At 38.7% G+C, this 19165-nt stretch overlaps 1 protein-coding gene across 5 annotated transcripts in view; it reads right to left on the bottom strand.

The window, feature by feature from the left end:
- SUCO (SUN domain containing ossification factor) overlaps positions 1-19165 on the bottom strand; it is a 61422-nt gene that overhangs the window by 29794 nt on the left and 12463 nt on the right. For 3 of the 5 annotated variants that reach the window (XM_045838500.1, XM_045838495.1, XM_045838498.1), the window contains exons 2-10: positions 14903-15011; positions 13117-13227; positions 10994-11148; positions 9306-9443; positions 8936-9086; positions 7785-7908; positions 6965-7101; positions 5895-5962; positions 573-680 (exon numbers count right to left, since the gene is read on the bottom strand). In XM_045838500.1, coding sequence (XP_045694456.1) covers positions 573-680; positions 5895-5962; positions 6965-7101; positions 7785-7908; positions 8936-9086; positions 9306-9443; positions 10994-11148; positions 13117-13227; positions 14903-15011 — 1101 coding nt within the window. The remainder of the gene's footprint in view (positions 1-572; positions 681-5894; positions 5963-6964; positions 7102-7784; positions 7909-8935; positions 9087-9305; positions 9444-10993; positions 11149-13116; positions 13228-14902; positions 15012-19165) is intronic. The other 2 variants (XM_045838497.1, XM_045838499.1) reach the window with 2 other exon arrangements.

Genomic DNA, 19165 nt, shown 5'->3' with positions numbered 1-19165 from the left:
AACAAATACATAGAAAAGATGAAGGAATACACTAAATGCTATAATAGTTATCTTTGGTTGATAGGACTGTGGTTCTTTACCAAATTCCCTGCAAAGTATGTTTAGTATTTCTCTTATAATCACACAGACCAACAAAAAACTTTCAAAATATACTTTAACAAAAATATGCTTCACAATATAAAATGAAGTACTCATTTTTTAAATAACATTTATAAAGAAATGTTTGGCAGTAAACAGAACACAAAAATTACATGTAAGGACTTTAAAGCCACACAGATCTAGCTTTGAATCTTGGTTCTCCAACTCCCAAGTCACATGACCTGGGCAAGCTACTTAACCTCTCCTTATCTGGTTCCTCACCTTGGGAGGAAATTAATATTTTATGGCTGTTATAAGCACTATGAACTAGTGAAGGTAAACTACTTAATAAGTACCCATACTAAGTAGTATTATCACTGTTCTTACAAACTAATATACTAATACAAAAAATAAAGTTTTGAAAAGTGACCCATTTAAAGGTTTTTTCCTAGAGATCTACCATAAGTTCTATAGACACCAGCTTTAGAATTTACCTGTCACTGATAGAAACCAGGAAGTCTTTAGGAGTAGAAGAAAATAACTCATAATTTGCAATATCAAGCTGCTTTACTTGAATTGGTTCACAAAGTTCAATAACAAACCTTCAAACAAAAAAAAACAAGGCAGTTTAGATAAACCAATTAGAACAGTTCACATCCAACATTACATTAACAGTCTGCATAAACTAACGCCCACTAAGTGACTCACTGAGAGGGAGGAGGGGCGACTTGCAGCCTCAGTTACCCGCAAGGGAACACCTGGATTTCCCCGGCATATCATTAGTTGGGGTGGGGGAGAATTACAAATAAAACAAGATCTTGATTTTATAGCATAATGGTTTTTAAAAGATTTTTTTTAGTAACAAAGGTCATTCTTGGAGAAGAAACGCCTTCACTAAGAACAGCTAGCGATAGTATAAACTGACTAGTCCAGAGGGCAGTTTGGCAAATAGACTGTCTCGAAGGTACCACAGCCTTTGACCTAGCAATACACTCTTAGAAATCCATCCTAAGGATACCTAGCTCCGAGTGTTCACCCCTGTACACACATTTTAGTACGCCAAAGCACAATTTGGGGGGTTGGGGGGGCAGGTGGTAGTCGACCTACATGATTAGCGTAGGCGATTAACAAAGAATTGATTTCACTGCCCACTTAGACAATAAAATACCAGACAGCTGTTAAAAATGGCAGGAGAAACTATATATTCCACTGTATAGAAATCTAGAAAATATAACTTATAGTGATAGAAAACAGATTTATAATTACTATAGTGGAGAGGTTAGGAGGAAAAAATTACAAAGGAGCATGAGAAAACATTTTGGGGAAATGGGTATGGTCCTGCTCTTTACTATATGATGATTTCATGTATAAAATGTCAAAGTTAACAAATTGTACACTTTGAAATGTTTCAGTTTATCTTATGTGCAGTTCATTGTATGTCAATGATGCCACATTAAAGCTGTTTTTAAAAATCATGCCAGAGACCTAAATTTATGGACATGGAAGATGCCACAAATTATTGTTGCTTAAAAAAATTAAAAGTATGGTGCCACAGTGTACACTAAAACTGCAGTTAGCATGGCATTTGGAGGAAGAATACCGTGACATCTAGCGCTCTAATCAACACTCAGTAAACTATTATACCAAATGAGACACTATGCTGACAATGAAGCGTTAAATAAATCAAAAGCATTAAAATGAACATATGGTGTTCACTCTTGGGGAACGACAGAACCAAGTCCAGGAGGCGGTACAAGCCATCAGGCGTCAGAGAGAGCAGCTCACGAGGAAGGCAAGCTGCCGCTGCCGACGCTCCCTCTGACACCACGTCCGACGGTTCAGTCCTTCCTTGAACTGCAAAGGATATTATCTCCACTTTACAGAATCACTTACATTACACTAATAAACACTAATTGGTTACTTTACATTCTTACCCTCTCTCTGTCTTTGTATTTCCTGAGTACAACGAACGCCCCAACCAAGATGCAGCTGAGCATACGACCACCCATCAGAGGCTACCTCCCAGCCTGGGCCATGCTACTTAGTTCAGGCAATGGGAAATGAGCAGAAGTGTCAAGTGCAACTTCAGGCCAAGCCTCTACAAGGAAGCTGGTGCTGCCCCACTTGCGTCCTCCCACCTTGACCCGACAGGCTGGAATGAGGATGTGGTCAGAACCGACCACGGAGCGATGCAGGCAAGGACAGCACCCGAGGGGGGGCAGAGCCCCGGGACGAAGGGACCGGGCCGCCAGCTGTTCTGTGTTATCCCCCCGCACCACCGATCAGCCTGCGGCTTTACGTCAGAGGACGTTCAATGTCTACCTTATTCAAACCAGTTATTCGGCACCTGCTAAGCAGCAGGATAGAAGGCCCTCATCAGTCATTTAGCAAACAAGTAGTGAAGTTCAAGTCAGAACACAAATCAATCTGGCTCCAACGCCTCAACGGTTTTCACACCACCACTACGCCCTGGGGAGAGGACACTAAAGGAACCCAGACTCAGGCTTTGGTTTTTATTTACAATGGAGAAAACAAATCTAGAAGAATATTAAGAAAATAAAAAGCTAATCTTCCCGCACCGCCTTCTTCTGCACACGATGTTCCTCCTTTCTAAGACACGAGCTATATTAATACCAGATAAAATAAGCTTTCAGACAGATGTATTACCAGGTGCAGAGTCAAGTCTCAGGAGATTTAACAATTCTAAAACTTGCATACACTGAATAGCCTCAGAATATGTAAAATATTACTATGCATGTAATTATTCCGCATTAAAGTTGATTTTAAGTGTTCTTTCATTATATTTTTCTGCCTCATCTTTCATGTTTCTCAGCAGAGGATATTACATGCAAATTAACAACACTACATGTAAAAGTTGCAAACCAATTTCAATATACTTCTACTACTTATAGGTAGTCACTTTAAAAATCAGTGAAGTAATAAATCTAAACACAAAGTTTGATAAAACAGCATGTACCAAAACTTAGATGACACAATTAAGAATGAAATTGATAACTTTCAACATGTGTATGAGAAAAATTGTTTATTAGAAAAAAAGTAATAGACAAAACCTAAAGAAAGTACAAAATAATACAGATTCAAACAGAAATACAAGAAACAGTACACAATAACACGATAGAGGGAAACAATAAAGCCAAAATAGACAAATTTCTGTGGAGATTAAAGGAGAGGCATAAATAAAAATATCACGAATTTTAAAAATCTGTAAAACAGAAAAGATCTTTAAGTAATAAGGGAACAGCCCTGGCTAGTATAGCTCAGTGGATTGAGGACAGGCTCCGAACCAAAGGGTTGCTGGTTCAATTCCCGGTCAGGGCACATGCCTGGGTTGCAGGCCAGGACCCCAGTGGGGGCTACATGAGAGGCAACCACACATAGATGTTTCTTTCCCTCTCTTCCCCTCTCTCTGAAAATAAATAAATAAAATCCTTAATAATAATAATAATAATAATAATAATAATAATAATAATGGAACAAAAACGACTTCACTAGAAAAGCTCTGAAAATGGATGAAAGACAAATCCCTAAAAAAATAAAATTTTCCAAAAATTACCTCAGTAAGAAACAGAAAATCTAAATCTAAATAGTCTTTTGGGGACACAATGTTATTTCACCAACAGCGCATCACAGAACAGGTGCTCATTAAACATCGAACGGACAGACAAATAAATGGAGAAACGGACAAACTAATGAAAGACCGGGAAACTCAATACCCTAAAATGTAAATAATCCTGAAACTCATCTCAAGATTTGATACAATCCCAATAAAAATGCCAGCATAAATTTTTATGGAACCTGACCAGATGATTCTAACATTTGAAAGAAAAAGCAAAGGGACAGGAGCAGTGATGGCACTCCCGATGAAGACGAGGTGTATGTGAACGGACGCCACCAGAGAGTAAGACTTATTAAAGCCACAGTGAAACTGGGTGGTCTGAACACACCTTGGAGGGGCCAGCCCACCTCAGTCAGGGGAAGTCAGTCAAAAGGTATTCTGAGGTTTTCACTATCTGTGAGAAGCCACACAAATGAGCAAAAAATAAAATACACGATAAACACATACACACAAGTGCACGCTGCCTGGCAAACACATTTAAATACAAAATGGGTAGCTAGGATCACTTTCTATGCAAATCAGAATAAAGTTAATCACTGCTTCACATGACTTCATCCTACCATGTGTTGTTTGCTTGAAATATAAAATTTTGAAGGAAAAAAACTTGAGTTGTTACTGAACTGACCATAGAGGCTTCTACAAAGAAAAAGAGCCCAAAGTTATATTTTATGATCTCAGACACTCATTGCTTCAAATTCAATTTATGAGCCAAATGACATAGTGAAAAACTGCTTTTGAAATGATCCCGCAACACCCTTTAATAATTTAGTGTTCATTTTCAAACTGAACCTAAGTGTGCATGTTACCAGATGGGGTGAAGGCCAATAATAAGAATAAGCATTATCTTCAAAGTTTAAAGTTTCTCCTTAAAATAATAATCTTATACATATGTAAATCAATACAATGGTGGTGATTTACCTAAATTCTATTTTAAACCGCTGCTTTTGAGTAATAAATCAAGTCATCTAATAAATCTTAGTATATCACATTATTTCCTCCCACAAATCTATTTCTTTGCCTATATTCTTACTTAATGGCAGAACCATACAGCCAGGCAGTGAAGCCAAACTCCTGGGAGACTGCCTCATGCCTTTTTCTTTGCATCCAATTACTAATCAAGAGCTGTCAGCTTCACCTGCTATAAATATCGCCCAAATACATCTCCCCCCCTCTGCCGGATCCACACTGTCGGTGCCTCAGTCAAAGCCTCGTTTCTCCCCGGAGCTTTGGCAGCAGGTTCCTAACTGGTTTCCCTGCTTCCAACTGCGTCCTGCCACAGGCCATCCTTTGAGGGCAAGCCTTCTTAGAATGCCAGCGAGATAATGTCACTTATTTACTAAAATAAACACCATCTCCTTCATGTTTTTTTAAGATAAAAACTTGAGCCCTGGCTGGTGTGGCTCTGTGGACTGAGTGCCAGCCTGTGAACCAAAGGGTCACGGGTTCGATTCCTAATCAGGGCACATGCCTGTGTTGCAAGCCAGGTCCCCAGTAGGAGGTATGCGAAAGACAACCACACACTGATGTTTCCCTCTTTCTCCCGCCCCCTCTCTCCAAAAATAAATAAAATCTTTAAAAAAACACCAACCTGAAAAACATTAAGCTGAGTATCTATATTAGATGGCCTGGTTATTGCTAAACGAACTCTACTGTCTCGTCTTGCGCCATTCTATTACCTTTGGCCTTGTTATGACTACAATGACTCCTTCGGGTTACTTTTACTGTACTTATGGTTGTTGCCTTTAGCACAGTCCCCTTCCTCATACAGCTCCTGAACACCTCTCCCCCCCTCAGCTGCTCCCACCTCTGAGTGCCCCGAGACAGCTCAGGGAGTCCTGAAGGACTTCCAAGAAGCTCTCCTCCTTCACCCTCTCTTGCAATTACATGTCATCTCTGCTCCTGTGATAATTTTTCAGTAGTCTTTTTTATACTGTCATCATCGTTTGATTACATCTGTCATTGTTTCTTTTTCTTTCTTTCTTTTTTTTTTTTGACCTCCTTAATAGGAAAAGCATTTTGTCTTCAGTTTTGAACCCCAGGACCTGAGGGAAGTACAGTACCAGCACGGGTCAGTCACAAAAGCTCACTAAGTGACTACAGGAACAAAGCAGTCTAATCCTAACACAAAAGTGAATACACATACATATATAGTGTGCTTTTTATATTTTATTTTACTTACCAAATCTTAGTGCTGCACGGATTCAACATATACAGATCCATATTTTCGATGAGAATAGCAGATGTGCTCTAGTTTTAAAGGGGGGAAGAAAGAAATAACTTAAATAAAAATATTTATTTCAACTCTAAAGCTTCCTAGGATTTCTGTATTATTATATCTTAAAACACACCTAAGACTCTGAAATACTCATTTGGGGAAAAAACATTCATTTGGCTAAAATGTACCAGTTACGGCTATAATACTGCTAAGCCTTGCAACAAAACATTTGAAATTAAATGTCTGTAACTATTCTTAAGAATGATTTTCTATTGGCTGTTTCCTTTTTAAAATTTCCCACAGGTTCAAAAAGTTAAAAACAACGTGCATGCCCTTAAGCAGATAAATGGATGAACTGCGACACACATCCAGACAATACAATATTATCCAGCGCCACAAAGAAATGAGTATCAAGGCATGAAAAGACACGGACAAAAGTTAAACACATGTTACTAAGTAAAAGCAGCCAATGTGAAAAGCCTACGTGTTGTATAATTCCAGCCACTTGACATCCTGAAGAAAAAACTATTCAGGTAGTAGAAGATCAGCGGTGGCCAGGGGATGGAGGGCAGGAGGGGTGAACAGGCAGAGCCTGTAGGATACCATCACGATGGATACACGGCATTACACAGTTGTCCACGTCCACTGAATGTATGATTGAACTCCTAAATGTAAGCTGTGGCCTTAGTGTGATAGTAATGTGTCAATGCAAGTTCATCAGCTGTGATGAGTGAGTCATCTGATGGGGGGGATATACTGATAATGGGGGAGGGCAGGACGTATATGGGAAATTTCCTTCCTCTCCATTTGCTATGGACCGAAAACTGCTAAAAATAATCTTCAAAAGAACTAAAAGTGCAACGTACCAACCAATATAACTAAGAATTCATATAAGGTCTTTAAAAGCATAATCCTACATTTATTAACATATTAGGAACATAATCATGTTAATATATAGTTCCCAGAAAATCACAGCCTATATTTATTAAAGTCATAGCTTCCTACATACGCAGAAGAATGTTATACTTAAGTACCTTGGCTTCCGGATTAGCTGCCAGAATTTTGGCACCGCATTCTACCGAGGCATAATTGTTCCGATTTTTCTGGACCTTTTTTGTGGCATGCAGACCTCCGTTAGAAGATGCATGCATGGACTGACCTGCAGACAAGCCTTATTATAAACATACATATGATGGTTATGATTGAAGAGATCCCAGCAACACCATCATCTCTGAAGTTTTAATGCTTCAGAGAATATTTTTAAATCCATTAAGAAATTCAAAATGCTTCACCTCAACAGCTTCAAATACTCTCAAATTAGCTACAAAAATCCACATTACTTTATTTATGTCTAAGAAACATAACTCACAAAATGAAGCTCATCCATCAGAATCAAAGCTTTTAAAAATATGAAGTACATATTTAATTTTATTAAGGACAAATGCTATATCCTTCTATCTCTTACCCCAATATTAAGAATTCTTAATTATGAGAACTGGTCTACAAAAGCGAAACAAAGCATTAATAACTTGAGCCCAGTTGCGTTTTCAGTTTAAAGCTTTATGACTTAGAACTTTCCAGACTTCAATTTTCCTCTTATAAATTGAGATAAAAATCACTGCTTTACTACTATCTTTGCCTTAATTTTTTCCCTCAATGAGTAATTTATAAGAAAGGATTTTGATTAGGATTAAAATTGCACATAATTGTACACAGGTAAATTTAATAGCATCTCGGTAAATTTTACCTTTAAAAAAGTTTTCAAAGTTTTGTTTTTACTAACTAAAAAGAGAAAAGCATATTTAAACCAGTTCCTTTATAAAAAAAAAAAAAGGATTCCCAGTGCTATCTTACTTTTTTCTTTTTCTACTTCCATAACTTTCTTCTTCCATTCATCAAATGTTGGTATGTCCTCTGGGTCTTTGGGACTTGTTACAGATGTAGGGTCAATTTCTTCTGGTTTTGTATAATCAGAACTCTGAAAGAAACAAAGATTTCAGCTTACGGAATACAAAGGTATTCTCTGCAATTTAAATCGTTCCGAAGCAGACTTTTCTGTAATGTGTTCTAACTTTATTTCTGGCTTTGGTATGTGACAACTCAACTGTCGTGTGTCTTGATTTGGTTTCACTGGGAAAATTCGTTCCTTCAGCACGCTGCACTGGGAAATGCTGGGTCCTGGCTTCCGAGGGGCTGCCCAGAAAGAGCAGGGGTCTCCAGGATGAAGCACCGTGCGCTGTGAGTGCCCATTCACCGCAGGCACGTGAAAGAACAGGTGGAGAGCAGCAGACCCAAAATAAAAAGACACACAGGGATGTGGCACCAGTACTTCGAGCTCCTCTTCGAGTCCCCCTATTTTGTTTCTGTTAAGTTCACGGAGGGGCCTTCACCTCTTCTATTTCGTTATTTCTTACCTGAAGGAAGCCTAGACGTTCCTGCCAACACTTCAGGAAGGTCTGTACTGGCCTGTATCAGAAGCCAATGCAGAACTCGGGAGGAAGGAGTAAAACTGCCACACTGGGACACGCCCTGTCTCTGCGTCAAGAACCACGCTCTTCAACATGAGCAGGTCTAGTATTTTGCACACAATTAACAAAAGGCAAAATGTCCCTCTAATTCTAGTTGAAAAGTTTAAATTTAACCTTTTATTATTGAGTTAAACCTATATTCAGAAAGTAATTAAATTTACTAATCACAGCTACTTCTATGCAGCTCTCTAGAACCTGCTTAATTAAGGACTTCATTCATCTGATATCAAAGAGGTAAGAGGGCAGAAAACCCTTTAATTACATACAACCAAAGACAGGTCACAACGCGCAACAACTTTACACATACACAGTATGCTGGCAACAGTGCTAGGAAGTAACCACTTGCTTTCGGGGAGCACAGTTCACTACGTAAACTCCTGATTTTATGGCAAATAATGTTGGCAAATTACATGGTCAGCCAATCACAAAAATGCATTGTACAATAAAGTAGGAGACAGCGCAAGGCATAGCACCTACCTCGCTTTTTAAATTCTCTGACGCATTCAATGCAGATTTTGGATCGCCACCTTCCTGATCACCTGCTGAAACTTTTGGTGCAAATTCTGATTTTGTTATTTTTCCTTTGCCATGTGAAGATGACACATTTTCTATATGCTGGCCAACGAGGCTGTTTGAAACCAAAAGACATATTTAAACCAATTTTAGCTGAGTAACAAATTTATACCATCTAAATTGTTATAATTATCAGGTACAAAGTAAACTAAGGAAAGAGCACAAAGGAGATCAGCTTTCCATCGGAGAGTGAGGTCCAGCATCCACACCCGCACTCACCCCTGACACTGCTGTCACTACGGAGCCCCACGACAGCAACTGCTGTCACACCCACCTTTCGTGCGGATGGACAAAGGCAGGCTGGTGGGCAGGGGCACGAGCATCGAGGGCCTCGCCAACGTCACAGTCAGTTTCAGGTGGCTCGGCGTCACGGGGCTTGGCTACAGGCATAGTACCAGATTTTTCTATTTCACTATAAATAGGGGGAAAAAACCAAGCTGGTTAATTTAACTGACATATGTAGAATAAGCTGAAAAACCATTATCAGTGATCTCCAAAACAATCTAAGCCAGAGAAGAATGCTTTACATTTCTGCAGACTGTTTTCAAGAATTCACTTCTTCTAAATCGTGTAAAGTCAACTGTTGACTCATTTTTTTTAAACTGGTTTTAGAGAGAGGGAGGGAGGGAGGAAAGAAGTGGGGAGAAAGAGAAAGAAACATCGACCCATCGCTCCGCCCATTCAGGCATTCATTGGTTGACCCTTGTATGTGCCCTGACCAGGGATGAATCCCCAACTGAGGCGTATCAGGATGACGCTCTAACCAAGCACCTGCCGACTCCTGATCTGTCAGTGCCCTTAAATTCTAAATAGCTGATTAAGGAATTTTAAAACAAACTATTAAAGGTTAATATCTGGTCTTACTAAAAATAAAAATTTTAAATTATTTATTCTAAATGCACCTTTTCTTTTATATTTCTCTTGGTATAGTATTCTACCAGTGTTAGACTTGCGGCCTACAGTACCCAAAAAATCATCTATCATCAAAACACTGCACTAAAGTTCTTAAGGTGCCTTTACAATTTCATTTTAAAAGTATATACCCTAGTAGTTTTCCCTACATCACTTCCATTTCACTAAAGAGTCGTGTTCAATACAATGAGAAAGTAAGGTGCGGTTCAGATATACGGCACCTGGCCTTAAGTTCTTTCTGGAATAAGCATTTACTATTTAAAATTTCAAACACGAAGCATGTCTCCTGTTCGCTGTCACTCACTGGGACAAACTCCTAAATGGTAACCGAACATCTGTGTACAGTTCCTTCAACCCAGCCCTCACATTCTTGAGAACAGGCATTTAAAGAGTGCTTGTGGGCAAAAAAAGCACAGATAATAAAAATGATGTTAACTGACACACATTCTCACTACGTGCCAGATTCTGTCCTATGCACTGTACATGTATCAACCCATTTGATAAAAGGAACGCTTAATGTACTGTGTATCAAGACAGTTTTCTTTTGTTCTTTGTAGTGTTGCTGAAAGGAGACAGGAGGAGCACGTAACAGGTTTTCTAGATTAAGGAAAACTTACACCCCAGTGTTCTAAATGCTTATTACCCAATTTGAAAAAGGCGGCTATTCACAGAGACATAACCAGCGGTATATACGGAACGCTGCAGTGATACTTAATGCAAATAAATAATCTGACATTTGAATTTTTGATAATTATCAAAAAGATTATTCAAATAAGTATTACACTTCTTAAAATGACTACCACCTCACTTTACCTACACAATATAAAGACTTTCCCATTGATACCTAATCCTAACGGAGTTTAGGCAGCAAAGTAAGTACTCATTATAACACCATTACATTAAAAAATAATAAAAACACAAAACACAGGCATTATAACTTTGGTCTGCTATATAGCCTAAACTTAAAATTTGACTACCAAGCTGCCTGATTCTATAAAGAAATTTTTCCATCATTATCTAATGAGATTCTTTTTCTTTGTAATGACTTACTCAGGTTTTGAGATTGGAATGATCTCTGAGGTAGATGAGCTGGAAATATTTTCATTATTTTCACTGCCCACAGCTACACTGGAAGAATCTTCATGTAGGTCAACTGAAGAGAGTGTCTCAATCACAGGTGGACTTAACTTTTTTGACTCCATATTCTGTTTCAAAGAAAGTTATATTAAATGTTGAGATTAATAAACGATCTCTTTAGATGAACAGGACTGTACAAAAAGTATGCCTCAAAAGTGACAACATAAAGAATGTTCACTAAAAAAGTGAAAATCCTTTTTCCCAATATTACCAGTCAATGGAATATATTTCACATTAAAATGTGGGCTCTACACACGTTTAATGGCATTTCATAAACTAGGACAAAGGACCTTGTCTTTTGTCTTTCCTACTTCCTGTTTCAGACCTATAAATATTTCCCTCTTACTGTAACTAATCCTAGTAGCAACACAGAAATCCTATGTAAATACACAAAATAATACAACACACAGTTCTTGCCCCTGAGCAGTCCAGAATATAATGAGCATCAGTAAACAACAACGCAGCACACAGCAACTCAGGAATCTTGCCGCTCCCTCACCCTGGGTGCTCCGGCCGTTTGTCCCTCCCAAACACAACCTGAAACCCACCTAATACCTACTCTGGTTTGAAAACCCCTGTCACAAACCTCCTCCCCCACAGCCAACGCTGAAGAGAACCATTCCCCTTCCTCTAGGCTCCACTGTTCCCTGCACGCTTGTATCACAGCACCCAGAAGACCTCTCATTTACAGCTCTTCTTCCTCGGCCCCACTATGAACACCCTGAGTACGGACTAGATGCTCTCGATCTGCACGTTCCCAGTGTCTGGTACAGCACCTAGCACACAGCACCGCTGAATGCTTCCTACAGGAGTACCAAGTGGGAGGTACTCATGCCCCACTCAAGGGAGAGAGACGACGGACTAGAAGGGCTAGGACTCTGAAGAGCAGGAGGGCCAGTACGGAAGCAAAAAGCAAACACAAGGCCTAGAGTCAGAAGAGTACAGAATGTGATCATTTGGGGAATTATTTACACTGAAATTCACAAAGGGATGCAAACAGTTTACATTTTATGGTGGAGGCCTTCAGAAAAATGACTTACTTTGTTAACTACATTGTATTATCATTTTAACATGTGTGCAATGTAGAAAAATTGAGGTATTTTGTGCCCTTTTATTTTCTTTTACAAAGTCTCCAAAATCTGATGTGTCTTTTCTAACTACAGCAAACCTCAGTTTGGACTCGCTGTGTTCCCAGGGCCAACAGCCACAGGGAGCTGGCGGCCCCTGTACTGAACAGCACGGGTCTCTCAGATGCAGTACACATCTGGAAGTGTGTGTGCAAGAGTGTACCATGACGAAAAATTCTAGAAAATGCACAACGGTAGCATTTTCCAGATAGCCATGATCTTTAGGAGGGCCATGCAGATCATTTTTTTCCTACTCTTAGGTACAAATCTTTGACAAATGTCTTCTAGTACTCCAAAAACAAAATTTACTCTTTCTTAGATAACCTAATTTAATTCATAAAATAGCTCTAGCTGAATTTAAAAAGAGTTCTCCCTCATTGTGAGCTGAAATTTGTTTTTGTTAATGTTGGATAGTTTTTCCTTAGTCATTCCTAAGTCTTCCCCAAATATCTACCTCAAATATCCCCAAAGTGGAATATAATAATATTCAGGATGTAATGTAAGAGAAAAAGGAAAAACATTTTAACCTACTATTAATTCATATTCCACAAAAGTGATAAGATTTTGTTATCAAAATACTGTTCTACATACAAATTCTTCTTTTGTGAGTTAGAAAAAAATTTCTGACACCTGAAAATCTGAAGCAACAAGATACATTATAGAGAGCCAAAATACAACCAAGGAGAAATGAGGACTTACCCCCAAACTTTTACTACAGAGAAAATGGCCTCATTTATTAGTGATCGGTAATTGCTTTTCAAAAGCAGCACCCCTAGCAGGCGAACGGCACTGACACCAGTCACTGCAAAGAGAAGCACCCACACCCGACACGGTGACCGAACCAAGGCCTCCGCCTTATGGATTAGTCAGAAAAGGCACAGCATTGAAAATCAAAGCAGCGAGGCTTACTCGAGCATCCACAACGTCGTCATCTTTTAATGTGTGTTCTTCCAGAGGAACAGGTAAGTCCGAACTCACTTTTCCAGGTGATTCGGCACTGGCAGGTCCCTCTCCTTCACCCTGTATTGCGACAGACAGAAAGGCTGGCCGGTGAGCGTTTTTTCACAGCAGTCCTGAAGCAATGCTGAAGACCACCTCTCTCCACACTTTACACACCGTCTCGGGTGCATCTGACTCCAGCTACGTCTGTTTACACGTTCACTGTCCACCTTCCTGCCTCCCCTCCTTGCCACCACACCTAACAGGCACACTAAACGAGGTCACGAGCCGCACGTGACCTCTCAACAGGCACTTTAACCCTACCACCGCCAGGTATTAGGCACACAGCGGATACCTGATACGTGAACCTACTTGCAATTCTCTGTGTCATCTCTCTTTTCGACACTCATTTTCAAGGCAGCATTTCAGATACCTGTGTGTCCTTAAATGTATCCTCCAGAACACAAGTTTCACAAAAGCAGAGTTCACACTCATCTTTGTTTTGTATAGCCCATTGCAGGTACCTAAATGTTTGCTGAAAAAATGTTTTCTCTCTTAATGCTTTACTTAAATTCATTCTTATGACATTTAGTTTTCAAATTTCTCCTCAAAGAGAGTACATCTAAATCGTATAGATAATGGGTGAAAGTGTAAAATTATACTTTTCTGGAGAAATATTTAATAACGGTCTTCAAACCTTTAATTCCATCCCAGAAATACAGTCTACGAAACTCAAAAATTTAGGTAATCCACTCTAAATATCATGCCAGAAAATAAAACCAACCATAGAATTAGTGTGTTTGCACATAACACATGCAAATGCACACATGTAATCACACAAACACACATGCACACACCGCCGCTGAGACACAAGGCAAGTCTGTCAATAAAGAAATGTTTAATAAATGATGATACATCTGTACATAAAATTAAAATGCAGCCCTTTGAGGAATACAGCAATACGAAAAGGTGTCCATGGGATACTGTGAGGGGAGAAGGGGAAGTCTATAGAATATTAGTAACATTTTAGTTAAAATAAAAATATTAATTTGAAGAACATATTAATTTTTGCTACATAATGGTATATTTACAGCTAAGAGAGTGGCAACATTTTCACAAGAAACAGTAAACTGTGGTTCCTCTGGGAGGGGAACAGGATAGAAATATAAGTATGTTATAGTCAATATAAATTCCTTCAGTATTTTAAAATAAGTACATTAATTCAGGGGGCAGGATGGGGGCAGGATGGGGGAGAAGCCAAATCTAGTCAATACTCACCTCTATTCATTTAAAATGATAAAATAATAAATTATTTGGAGACCACAAGGTTGCTTGGGCTCTGTTTATTCATCTTACCCAATCATACAGCCACTGATTTAAGACTACCTATGATCCTCATTTCTAAGTTTCTAATGTATAAGACTGGAGTTTCTTTAGAAACTCTTTAACTACTTAGTGCATTAAAAAGCAAGCCACTAGTATTCAGTTCCCTGAATAGGTAACATCTTTCTCCCTCCTGTAGCACTAAAGAAGTTCTGACATCCCAAACATAAGCAATAAGAATAAATACATAAATATCTCAGAGGTAGCTTAATTTCAGAATTGCCCAGGTAACTCCTCAGATTATACCAAGGAAGAACTACAAATCTCCACCAGAAATTATGTCATAGGATTTCTGAAATTACTTTTATTCTGAATGTTTTGAGGAAGTCTTAGAAAGCTGACATATAGAATACGTCAACTTTATTCAAAGTACCTTTTTCTGGAATTGTACATCTTCATTTTCTAGCGTGCAACTGTCATCTTGAGAGTAATACGATGCAGCTGAAGAACTCTCTTTACAGCACACACGCCAACTGGGAAGCCTGTAAAACATCCACCATCACCACCACCAAAAAAAAAGAAAGGAGGAAAAGGTGTTAAACCAACGAATGCCCTACTACGGACTAGAATTTGAGTCAATGAACACAAGGATGGTTGTTAACTAATGTCCTTAAGAACTTAATTTAATGATGAAGTGATGAAGACAAATATACATAAAAGACAAGGGTCTGTTTTTTCTTATTTAATGCACTAAGAGAACCAATAGACTGTTATCTGCATTCCAAGTAAGGAACTGTGAGTTTCATGAAGGTAAGACAGGAAAGACTTAACAAAAGGAGCATCTGCTGATTATCACAGAAAGCAGAGAACGCTGTCAACAAGCGAACTAACCTCAGCACCAGATGCCAACAATATTACACATTCTACCGAAGAGTGAGAGTAACTCCAAAGCTACCTGAACTATTTCAAAGAACAGAAACTTCCAAATTATACTTACATGGGGAACATAATAGTAACATCAAAAAAACTACCAGGATGGGGGTAAAAGGCAGAAAACTGTACTTGAACAACAATTAAAATAAAAAAATAAAAGATAAATGAACAGAAACAGCACACAAAAATGAACACCACATGTTACTACTACTTATGAAATCAGACACAGAACTTCTAAAGAAAACAATACAAAAAAGTCTCCAGGAACACAGCAAAAAATAATATATCAATAATATGGTCAAGAAGATATTCAAAAGTCGTTCAATATAATAAAAATCTATTTTGGCATGCAAAAATGTCAAGGAAAAATATGATTATCTCCACAGGCACTGAAAAACATCTGATAAACTTACACATCCTACAAGTCAATAGAATGAGATATTTAACATGGGAAAAGGAGACAGTAAAATTATGAATTATTGTAGATAATGAGTTTACACAGGTGGAAAACTAAAAAGAATCACCTACTAAAGGAAGTCTTGGATACAGAAAGTATATACCTAGGCATAAAGTTAAGAAATTAATCAATACACTCTACTCAAACCATACACCACCAGTTCTAAGATCTAACAAAAGAAAAGTCCCCACTGAAAATAGAAACAACAAAATACTAAATATAAACTTAGCAAGGAGTATACTATTGAGTAGAGCTGTTTGAAATTGCCAACATTTGACAATTCTTTCACTAGAAAAAACTCAATTCTACATAATCCAAGCTAATTTAAATGGAAGACTTGAAATCCACATTTTTAAAAATTAGGCTGCCTCTAAAATTTACACGAACAGCAATAACAGTCAAGAGGATTTTAATGTAGCACAACATGGTGCGGAGATGACAGTGGGAACGGGAATCCCCAGGGGACTGGGAAGAGAAATCCCAGGGAGACAGCTGCACAGGAAGAGCAGATGCAGCCCGTCTCAACTGGAGGTTCTCAGAAGGTCTTGGGGAACCTTTAGGAGGATGAAATGGACAGCACACCTGGTAAGTCTTTGAAAATTTCCAGTACAGATTTTCTTAAGTAGTAAATAGTTTGTAATTAAATACAAAAATAAGGAAACAAATCAAAAATTAGTTCCACAAAAAAGGAACAGCCTTTTTTTGCGAGGAAAAGTAGTCCTGTTTTAGTACATGGCTCACCTGTGAATAGCATTTACAGTCACAGTAATACAAACAATAAATGCTGATCTACCACAAACCATGACAGAAATAGATCATCAGCATGTGCTTAAGGGACTCTGATCGTGTGCAGTAGAGTAATACCTAAAACTGGCATTAAAGTACTTATTTCGGAGACAAGGAAGTAAATATAAAAATCTATCAGCTGAGAGATGAAACTGGTTTCCTTGAAAAGGGAACATGAGGAGAGGAGGGTGGGAGACCTTGGCCCTTTGGCAAAAACAAAACACTTTTCAGAGCTAACTGACTTTTTCACATGAGCATTTTTTGGATAAAAATTAAAACTAAGAAAAAGAGAAGAGCAAGGTACATAATAATATACACACACAGCATGCTACCATGCATGTACATGTGAATGAAAGTTATTTATATGTGCATAAACGTCTCTGAAAGATTTAACAAGGAAAGAAAAGCACCACCTCGGTGGCAGGGAAGAGGAGCGGGTAAGGGGCTGACAAGAGCAATAGAAGGGTATTTTTCACTCTGGAATACTCTGTCTTTCGAATTTTGAAAAACAAGACTACGCTGCCTATTCAAAACATCATAAAGATACTGGTGTGGCCAAAAAGTCTGTTTAGTTTTTCCATAAAATAAAAGATAGGTTTTTCATTTTCACCAGTAATTTTGTTGACTTGGATATGTTGAGTATGTCGGCTATCCCCCACTATTGGCTTCTAGTGGGCAGAGGCCCAGGGGTGCTTCTAAACATCTTCCAGTGCATAAGACAGCCCCACAGTAAAGAACTATTTGGCCAAAATGTCAACAGTACCAAGAAACTTCACAAATGACTGTTGACACATTGGATCAGTCATAACATTTTTCTCCATACACTGCACAAATTTTTTTTGCATTTCTATTGTGTTTTGCCTTTCTTGAAATGATAAAGCACGATATGACAAAAATGTTGCACATTTTCTTCCATATTCAATACTAAAATGGCTACACAAAAATTCACCAATTTTGACTGCTTTTTTAAACACACACTGGTATGACAGCTGTCACAATACAATCTAACAATTGTTTCGAGTAAAGTTAGAGACAACTAAGCACTACTAGGGCCATCATAGGGGAAAAAATTAACTTTTTGGCCAATCCAACATATCATTATTCATTAAATATTTCTTTATTGACATACTTTTGCACTGTTTCTCAGCTGCACATGTGTGCATGCACATGTGTGTTTGGAGGCGCAGTGTGTGTGTGTGTGTGTGTGTGTGTGTGTGTGTGTGTCTGGGGCAGAAGAAGTTTCCAATATCCAAAACTGTGTGTATTGGAATTTTGGTGGTTATTTCTCTTACTTTCTAGACTTTCTAAATTTCTATCACCACCAAGAACTCTGTGTGTTTGTGTGTCTGTATAAGTTTTAATATGCAGTTAGTGTGAATACAGCCAAAAACCAGTAAATCTCCTTGTTTTACTATTTTATAATCAAATGCCATTACCCTAAATTCTGAGTTTGGAAGTGAGATTAGCATCTGAATCAGTGGACCAGGAGACCGCCTGGTATGGGCACAGTCCAATCCTTTGAGGCTCTGAACAGAACAAAAGGCAGAAGGAGGAACATTTATTTGTCCTTTTGGTTCTCCTGCCTCATTGTTTGAACTAGGACATTTCAATGTACCTCAATCAAAACATACTCTATGGCTAAAAACTGCTAGCCATCATCTGAGCCTTCAGTGAGCTGTAATCTCTTTGGGGGCGGAGGGATCTGGCCTTCATGTTGATGGCTGCTGGTTAGGATGCTGGGGGCCCACGGCTGCGGTGGCTGCAGCAGTTTCTTAAGATGAGACAACCGTGAGGTTTCCCACATCAACTGGCTGGTCCTTTCGTGAACGATTTCTCAGAAGCAAGTGATGCTGTTCGCTAGAACACTCCCCACAGAAGTTCTTTCAAAACTGAAGTCCATCCTTTCGAAGCCTGCCACTGCTTTACCAACCAAACATATGTAGTAATTCTAAAACCTCTGTGGTCATTTCAACCATTCCCATCACATCTTAAGAAAAGTCTTTTCTTCCGTCTTAAGAAAAGACTTTCATTGTTCATCTGTAAGAAGTAACTCTGTACGTTCAAGTTTTGTCAACGAGACTGCAGCAATTCAGTCACACCTCCAAGCTCCACTTCTGATTCGAGTTCCCCTGCTACTTCCTCCACACACACCTCCAGTTACTTCCTCCACCGACACCGTCAATTCCTCCGAGTCATCCATGAGGGCTGGGATCAACAGCTTCCAAATTCCTGTTCGTGTTGCTATTTTGACCTCTTAATGACTTTCTTAGTAACATCCAGAAAAGTGACTCCTTGCCAGAAGGTTTTTAACTTACTTTGCCCAGATCCATCAAAGGATTAACTACCTATGGCAACTATACCCTTATGTGTTTTTTTAAATAGTAAGACTTGAAAGTCAAAACTACTCCTTGATTCGTGGGATACAGAAATAAATGTTGTATTAGCAAGCATGAAAACATTATTAATCTCACTGTATATCTCCATCAAAGCTCTTAAGTGACCAGGTACACTGTCCAATAT

Source organism: Phyllostomus hastatus, unplaced genomic scaffold (genome assembly GCF_019186645.2).
Source record: "Phyllostomus hastatus isolate PE091 unplaced genomic scaffold, TTU_PhHast_1.1 phas_contig_283, whole genome shotgun sequence".
Lineage (NCBI taxonomy): Eukaryota > Metazoa > Chordata > Mammalia > Chiroptera > Phyllostomidae > Phyllostomus > Phyllostomus hastatus.
Note: the sequence above shows the minus strand (reverse complement) of the source record. Positions and strands in the feature narration are given on the sequence as shown.